Below are 8,877 nucleotides of genomic sequence, written 5' to 3' on the forward strand. Positions count from 1 at the left end.
ATAGTCTAATATATATTATTAGTTATAGTGTAATGAATGTGTGGAGATTATGACATACATAAAGGAACATCTGTACTCCTCCCCTCTCCCACCTAGCAGAAGGTCTCCTGGAAGAATCTTAGTAAATGTTTGTTGAATGAATGCAAGCATTCATGAATAGAAAGAATGAATAGAAAGGAGGAAATGAATGGAGGAAGACATAGATTCCAGACAAAATGCTTCAAGAAAATTTGGGGAGGGAGAGAAGCCCGAACAGTGGTTATCAATTACTGATCAGGTCATTTTCATGGCAATTAGCATCTGATGTCTGTTAAGAAATATTAGCTGAGGATTACAAAAGCAGGGACTGAGATTTGTTTAACCAAGACCGAAGAGGTCTTTTCATGATGTCAAGTCCATTAATAAACTCCAATCTCGCCTTTGGAAAAGATGAACTGATTATATCGAGGTTAGGGAGGCCCGTGGCATGCCCCACCGGACAGCAATGTTTGCAGTAATTTATGTCTCTGTGGAAGGAGCCAGACTCAATATTTATAAATTTTTGTTAGCCTCTTTTCCCTCCTAGCTATTAAGAGCCATCTTATTATAGGAACAGTATTACTAATATATCAACTCATATCACAAATTTAGCTCTAATTGGAGAAATATTAACAAACACAAATAAGATTCAAGGATCAGGATGATTTCTGCCTGGTCCTCCTCTCAGTCACCATGGAAGGGCCTCCAGTGACCCAGGCCACAACTTTCTTGTCTTAGTAAACTATTTACAAAATTGCAATGACACATCTTTCCCCACCCTCAGTTTTGTGGCCCCTGCAGGAGTGTACCACTAGGGTTACAACCTAGGGATACCTCTATGTCTCTATAAGGCACAGACAGCAGTGGAGCATATATTTGTATGTTTACAAAAAGACCCTTCCTGATATTTTCCAATTCCATCGCTTTATAGATAAGGAAACTGAGGCTGAGAGAGTTCATTCAAATCAGTATCACTATTCTGCACTGCTTTAAAAAAAACCATACACACTATATATGTATATGGAAAGAAACTAAGAAATATATTTTATTCTTCAGTTGTCAGCCTTGGGTTAAGGGAAGAAAAGGAGGAGGGTGGACAGAACCCAACACCAAGGCCATTGAGGAGCTATGAAACCCCGCTACGTTATGTGATCCCTATTCAATTATCCTGCTACAGATTCCGTTATCTTTGGAAGGTCTGGGGCAAAGAAGAAGAAGAAAGGGAAACAAATTTGTCTTTGGATATCTGATACCAAGAACAAAACTGGCTCAGCCCTGGAATTATACAGCAATTGTCTTGTTCCTTCTCCCCCTTCCCCCCTTAAACTCACAGGAGCCAAGCATCAGTCAAATATTAATGGTAACTCAAAACGAGACTCACACGTGCCTTTGCCCAGGGATGGGGGGAGACAACAGTCCCAGAGTCTCTGAGAAGGGGTGTTTTTGGCTTAGCCAAGGAGCCTGTAATTCCATCTTTGCAAACTTATTTCCTCCTAGCCCTGAAAATAGTCTCATGCTTATTTCCCCTCCCCCTCAGATGCCCAGCTGAACCTTTAAGAAGGGGAGGGGGAGAGAAAGAAAGAAGGTAGGATTGAAATCCTGATGGGAAAGGGGGTGGTGGGAGAGGTGAGGAGTAGTGACTTTTACATATCCCATACTGCCAATAAAGTGGCTTAAAAAATCGTTCCAAACCCTTCTGGCCAAAAAAAAAAAGAAAAAAAAGGAGAAAAAGAAAAAAAAAAAAAAAAGAAAAGAAAAAGGAATAAAGTGAGATGCTCATGTGTAGATTTCCTCCCCTCTACTCAGCTCACTTGACATTCACCAATCGTAGGGAGTAATATCTTTATCTGAATACTAATGCAAATTGGAGGGAGGGAGTCCCCTTTTCCGATATTGATGTCTATTCTGTAGGAGCTGAATGGAGTGACCGTATGCTCAGGCCACTAAAAGAGTTCACTGACCTCCCCTAATGTGCCCTGTCATGGCTGCTGGCTGACATACACATTCAATTCTGTCTTGCCTACTTTCATTCATAAAAAAAAGAAAAAGAAAAAAAAATATATAATGACATTGTTTCCCCCTGGCTGCAGCAGTCCCGGAGAAAGGGAGCAAGGGGAACGTGAGCTCAGATGAGGGCTTTCAGTGTTTTTGGTTTGCAGTCTCATTCAGGAGCAGCCTAACCATCTGCCTGCCTCCTTCCTACCAACAGCCCCACACCTCCCTGCGGAGATGTTAGGCCCCCCAGCCCTCCACCTTCACTAATAGCGAGCATTCATATGAGCAAACATGCACATACCTCCAAAAGAGCCCCCTTCAATGCCCGTTTTATGTTAGCTGAGCACAGGCATAAAGCGTTGGTTGTTACAGCCGCCGGGCCCGTGTGGAGAATTAGATCACTAGGGAAAAATCCTTCCAGGCCCCTTTATGGAAAAATAAGGCCTTCCACTGTAATGGGAGACGCCGGTGTACAACCACCTTCAGTAATGAGTCCGGGTCCCATGGCCCAGTGGATTCAGAGAAAGAATTGGCTGCTGTTTTTCTTCCAAGTCATTCAGTTTAAAGATTGGGAAGGAGGATGTGTGTGTGTATCTGTGTGGACATGTTTACATTCTCTTTTTGTCCCTTCTCTTTTCCAGGGAAGTTTCCTCACATATCGGGCCTCGTGGAGTAAGCAAACCCCAGAGACGTTCAGGAGATCTATAGCATCTGGAAGGAGCCTTAGAGAGACCGCTCAGTCCGAGACCATCCTGTGACTGAGAAGGAAACTGAGGCTCGGGATTTGCCCACCATCCATCACAGGAGAAGTTTAAAGAGCCAGGTTTCAAACTGAGGCACTGACTCCAACCCAGGAGCTGGTGATTATTTCTGTGAGTTTAGGTATTTCTTTCTACTATTCCTCAGTTTTTCCCCTCTGTCAACAGAGAGCTTCTAAAACTTTACTGACTTCTCGCAAACCCTTATTCTTTTCCCCCTCTTATCCCCTGCGTCTTCTTTCATAAAAACTACTTATTATCTCCCTCTTGGATTAAGTTCTAAGTGAAAATTCAGTCCCACAGAAAGAAAAGATACTTGCCTAAAGTCACAGAATTTGAACTCAGGTCCTTTAGTTCTAAAATCAGAGGTGTTTTGTTTTTGTTGTTGTTTTTCCACTCCTCAAAATTAACCTCCTTTGGTAATTGGGAGGGTGGGGAAGGGAAAATAGTTTTCTTGCCATCTATTTCCCCACCCCCAAAATCTGACACGAAAAGGCTGATTATATTCACTGAAATGTGATGGTTTTGCAGCACTTAGGTACTGTAGTAGAAACAGGGGGAGAGGGGTGGTGGGGCGGTACGGTAAGTTCTGACTAAGGCTGTCATCCCTGGTGGGTCCAGAACACCCCCTCCCCTGGCTGCCTGCCGAATGGAACATTCCCTTTCACACAGGGAACACTGTCTCCCAGCCCAGGGACAGAGCTCCCTTTCCCTTGGATTTCCAGAAAAAGATTCCCAACCCATCCAGTGTTACAAAGAGCACTGAATTTTGGAATCAGAAGACTTAGCTTGCAGTGGGACTGTGGGAAAGTAACTTCACCCCTCTGGCTCCCCTCACCCCCTGAAAAATGAAGAACATGTACCCGGGTACTTTCCAGCTTTACATTCAAAGTGACTGCTCTCCTTTCTACCCCTTTAAGCAGCAGCTTTTTTTTTTTTAATTTTTTTGCCACGTGGTAACAATTTCCTTACTGTAAAACCCTGGGGGCTGGTCCTTAGGGAGAGGGCAAACTAGTAAGGAATCCCCAGAAGTTCAGAACAGGGTTCCCTCCAATTCTCCGCCTGCTTCTTAAACACCAGAGTCATCTGCTTTAATGAAATTTTCTGGGGTTACTGAAGGCAGCCTTATAAATCAATGCATCTGGCCGCTGCAAGTGGGGAGCCATCAATCCAATATCGGTTGTCACCCTAATGACAAAACCTAACACCTCCCCTAGCCCCGCCACCCCATTCCACCGTCATTTATAGCTTCAACCCAAAGGGGCATCAGGAGGGCAGCAGCGTTGTGGTTGGAAATTTCTTCTATATTCATTGAGACACACTAGAGGGGTTGCTTAGAGATATTGTTTTAGATTCAGAAATAAGCCTGGGCACTCGGGACTGTCTAAGCCACATACAGGATGCCCCAAAAGTCTTAGTGCCGTTTTAAGCTTTCATAGCTTCAAACAGATATGTGGCTACAGATAAACACTGGGTGTTCCAAAAAGTCAAAATTGCAACAAGACTTTTGAGACATCTGGTCAGTCTGTCTCTCCCTTCCCATCCCTCGTATCTGTTTTACACTGTGAAAGCTTAAAACTGCTCTTAGATTTTTGGGACAAGAAGTATCTACCTATACCCACATGTCTGCTTAAAGCTACTAAAGCTTAAAACTGCACTTAAACTTTTGGGATGCCCAGTATTTATTTATACCCAGATGTCTGTTTAAAATTGCCCTCAGACTTCTATCTCTACATGTGTATTAGTTTGGGGAGGAGATCCCTGAAGACGGTCTCATAGAATAGATGGATGAATTCCACAGAAACTGAGGCTTGAAAATAAACCCTTTGAAACTTTAGAGCTGGCTGGCCTACAGATGATTTCTAAGAGATGCCTTACTTATTTCTAAGTGACTTTGATTTCCAAAGGAGAGTCTAAGAACTATTAGGATTCAGAACCTTAAAGATCATCCATCTAGTCCAACATTATCCGAATGAAGAAGCTGAGCCCAAAGCCAGCAGCAAGAGTGAGGACTCAGACCAGTATTCTATAGTTTTAAATCCAGGAGTTTTAGAGCTCACAGACTAGAATATCTACTGCTACTAGATTAAGAGAATGATTTGTGGTTAAAAGGATGGAGGAAGGAAAAACTGCCTGCTTTTGATTCCAAGATGAGCCTTGTCTGTCCCTTAAATTAAAAGGGCTGAGAACTCCAAACTGTAGGGAAGGGGGAGAGAATGTAAACCCCTTCTCTCTGGTCAGCCACTACTTTTACTCTTCTGTTTCTCCCTTCTGACTAATATTCCTTTCCCCCCGCCCCACCCCCACCCCTCTGTGAACAATAGAAACTTTCTATGTGGAACATGGGAACTCTTAAAACATTAATGGTGGAAACTGCAATAATAAAAGTTATAATGGCAATAGAATCACTTCTATTGCCAGGACATGGAGCCTCAGAAAAACAAACAAGATACATACAGGTAGCAGCTCCCAAAGCAACAAGTACTTTGCTTTCAAATGTACTTTTAAAAATGCATCTTTGTTACTAGATGGCTTCTGATATTACTGGTTATATTACTTCTGGGTTGCTAGTTACTCAACCCCTGTAAACACAATCAGGAAAAAAGCTCAGTATGAGTATCTTGAATGAAACTTGTCAACAGAAGTTTTTCCACTGCACTGATTCTATACTCTCTCTGGAAGTCCAGGCTAGGTTAGGATGGGTCCCGTCGCAAAGGATTTTCAACAAGGCTTCTAGCAGGAACTGATAAATCCCAGAAATCTCAGATTTGGAAGAGTCCCTCGGATGTCACCTAGTCTGACATGTCCGGGTGCTGGAAATCCTTTCAACAACACTCCCAAATGGTCTTCTAGGCTCTGTTTGAAGACCTCTTCCCCTTTCCCCCCATGATAGGAAGCTCACTACCTATGAAAATAGCAAATCCCTCTTCTGGACAATTTTGTTATATGGAAAAGTTTTTCCCTTTTCATTATATCCAAACCCGCATATCTATCCATACCCATCTCTTCCTAGTGCTACTTCTGTGGTCACTCAGGACAAGCCCCTCCAATGCTTTTACACAGCTGACCATGACCTTGCTACCAAGCCTTAGCCAGACTTCACATCATTTTCAGCCTCATTTTCCTTCGGAAGGCAGCAATTACATTAGGGCCGCCTAGGGCACTAAATCAGCTCGAGCAATCACTGGGACACCCAAGTCATAAAAACAGCCCAGGGTCCATCAGGACAAACAAGCAGGAGAGAAAAGGAGGGCAAAAGCTAGGTCAGATCCAGACAGTCTGGAGAGTGCTGAGATTCAAGAGTTCAAGACCTTGAATTCCCAGTTTCAGAAACTCATTTGCTGGATCTTCTGGCCCCTTGAAGCCTCCTCCGGAGCATCTCCCCGCCAGGGCAGGGCCATACATCTAGGCCACCTCCATCACAGGCTTGCTGGGGTGGGGGTTGGCTGTTTGTAAATGTTTACTCTCTCGGGCTCTCCCTCCCCTACCAGCCTCGGCCAACAGGCTAGGTTATCAATTAACCTGACAAAGGGAGGCCATGGGGGGGGGGGGGGAAGGGGGGAGGACTGGGCTTGGCATTTCAGAGTCTTGTTGTGCTGGACCAGGAGAAGAAGAGAGAGAAAGAAAAGGCTGTTTTCCCTCCCTGAGTGGGGGTAGAGGAGAGAAAAGAATGTACGGATACAAACTCCGCAGCCTTCTAGGGGCTGCGCCCTGAGCGCACTGCACCTGCGGAGCACGGCTGGACTCCAGCGTGCAGACCTGAGATTTTGCAAATCTGGGGGTGGGGTGGGCTTCGTGGGGAGGGAGGTGGACAGCGATTGTCTCTAGCTAGGGGAAGAGGAGAGGCTTCACACTGATCAAATCTGAACTGGCCTGAGAGAAGGAAGGAGGCTGGAAATTTCAGCTCTCTGCCATAAACCCAGTTTTTCCCCCACTTCCCACAATCTCCCTCCTCCCAATTCCAGGTCCCTCCTTACCTGTGGCTCTCCTGGCAGGTCGAGGCTCCAGGTGAGAAATGACCAGTCCGGGACCCGGGCCGGCACCGGCACTATTCACGGCCACAGCCAGGTAGAAGACCAAGACGCAGCCCGCGGTCACCATTCCTCCGACTAGGCTCCGGGAGGGCCCGGGAAGCCGCCCGCTCGCAGGCCGGCCAGCCTCAGGCATCTTCCGGCAGCATGCTGGGCTTCGCCTCTCCCCGGAGCTCTGGGCTCTTCCGATCAGGGGCTGGGACCGCTCCGCGGCGCCCAGCTCAGCTCCCCGGGAGGAAGGAGACCTCGGGGCTCTGCGCTCTACAGCAGCGGTTAGAGCTTCACTCTCTTGAGCTGGGCTGGGTTGTGCGTGTCCCCCGGAGACTGGAAGCCGCGGCTTCTCCAGAGCCCTTGGCTCCGCTCCGTTCTGCAGGAGAGGAAAGGTTCGCTAGCTGCAAGAATCGCTCCCGTTTCCCAAAGAGAAGGAGAAGATGCAGGGAGTTTGAGGGGGCTCAGGGATAAAAGGAGGTAAAAGAGCGTGTAAATGTGCGGGGCGGCTTTTTCCAAACTAGTCAGTCAGCTACGAGTCCTTTTCACTGCCTTCAACTGTCAGTCCAGATCCCCTGGTCTTCCCTTTTAGCCACAGGGAAGAAAGTTGCAAGCCTGAGCCTCTTAGAAACCGCCACAGGCAACCCCCCTCCAGCTCAGGAATGTCCCTTTCCTTTGGGGAGGGGAAGGAGCGAGCCTCCCGGCTGTGGCCGCGGCCCCGGGAGAAGGGGAGGGGGAGGTGAACCCTAGCCTCCCCGGGAGGCACGTTGGCAGCGCGCTGCGGGCGCCGAGTCCCGGGCCCAGGGCGCGCTAACGCCCGGCGCCCTCCCGGCGCCACCGCCTCCCCAAACCGCTGCTGGCCTCAGAGCCTCTCCCTCTCACTTCTCTCTCTCTCTCTCTCTCTCTCTCTCTCTCTCTCTCTCTCTCTCTCTCTCAAATCTCTTTTTTGAAACATCCCATTCCCTCCACCGCAGCCTAAGACAGGCAAGGCTGCACGCTCGTTAGAAGTTGCCGGATCCCTCCAAATATAAGATCTCTGAAGCAGGATTTCCAGATCATCTAAGTCCCTCACCCCTCCGCTCCATGCCATCCCATCCCGGGAAGCAAGCCCAGGAAGGGTATGAGAGCAAACCAGTAAAATGCTCCAGCTTAGCAGAGCAGCCCCAAACAGTTCCCCAGACAGAGAAGGAAACTTGGGAAGAAAAGTCCAGAGGCGGAGGGGGGAGTTTCGCGGCTCCGTCTCCGTCTCTCTTCTCTCTTCTCACCAGCCCGCCCCGGGAGAATACCCTTACCTCGCCGGACCCCGTTCCGACGGCGGCGGCTCCCCAGCACCAGGATTCCCGGGCGCACAGCTCCTCCTCCTCCTCCTCCTCCGGAGCAAGGGACCGAGCGGCGCCAGCTGCCGCCGCCGTCACCGCACACAGTGCGCCCGGGCCAGCTCTCCAGCGCAGCCCCTGCAACAGCGGCGGCGGCTCCAACCACTTAGCAGCGCGCCGGCCGTGCCCGCCCCGCCTCCGCCCCCGGCCCGCCCCCAACCCCCGCCCCCTCCACCCGCGCCTCCTCACCCCCCTCTCCTCCTCCTCCTCCTCCTCCTCCTCCTCCTCTTTTCTCCCCTCTCCTCCTCCTCCCTCACGTCTTCCCTGTCTTCCTTCTCCTAAGCGCTCAGTTCTAGGAGCCACCGGCGCGCAAAGAGCCCTAGGCGGGAGACTGAGGGAGCCGAGAGAAGAGAGCAATAGGGGGAAAGCCGGGACTTGTAGGAGGGGGTTATCTAGTTCCGCCCGCCCCCTCCCTTCTCCTCCCCTCCTCTCCCCTCCCTTCTCCTCCCCATTCCCAAGGGAGGGGGGGCGTGTGGGGAGGCCCGCCCAGAATTGAAGGAGACGCCCAATTCTCTGCCTCCCCGCCAGGCTTCCTTCTGCTTAAAGGGATTAAGGCAGAGGAAGGGGACCGGGGGTCCAGCGGGAGGGGGGATTGCAATAATTAAGAGGGTGCACCCGCCTCCGAGGGCGTGAGAGTGAGCCGGAGTTCAGACCAGTCCCTTGTCTTAGGCTAGATAATAGAGAGATTCCCGTCCAAATCCCCCCCATCCC

The 8,877-nt window shown here is 49.1% G+C and overlaps 1 protein-coding gene across 12 annotated transcripts in view; it reads right to left on the reverse strand.

Moving 5' to 3' along the window:
• Positions 1–8,296, reverse strand: part of FGFR3 (fibroblast growth factor receptor 3) — a 92,838-nt gene extending 84,542 nt beyond the window's left edge. For 6 of the 12 annotated variants that reach the window (XM_031943377.1, XM_031943376.1, XM_031943375.1 and 3 more), the window contains exons 1-2: positions 8,083–8,296; positions 6,749–7,169 (exon numbers count right to left, since the gene is read on the reverse strand). In XM_031943377.1, the coding sequence (XP_031799237.1) occupies positions 6,749–6,938 (190 nt within the window). In that variant the 5' untranslated portion in view covers positions 6,939–7,169; positions 8,083–8,296. The remainder of the gene's footprint in view (positions 1–6,748; positions 7,170–8,082) is intronic. The other 6 variants (XM_031943371.1, XM_031943369.1, XM_031943368.1 and 3 more) reach the window with 3 other exon arrangements.
• Between the last annotated feature and the right edge of the window lie 581 nt (positions 8,297–8,877).

Source organism: Sarcophilus harrisii, chromosome 6 (assembly GCF_902635505.1).
Source record: "Sarcophilus harrisii chromosome 6, mSarHar1.11, whole genome shotgun sequence".
NCBI classification, from domain to species: domain Eukaryota; kingdom Metazoa; phylum Chordata; class Mammalia; order Dasyuromorphia; family Dasyuridae; genus Sarcophilus; species Sarcophilus harrisii.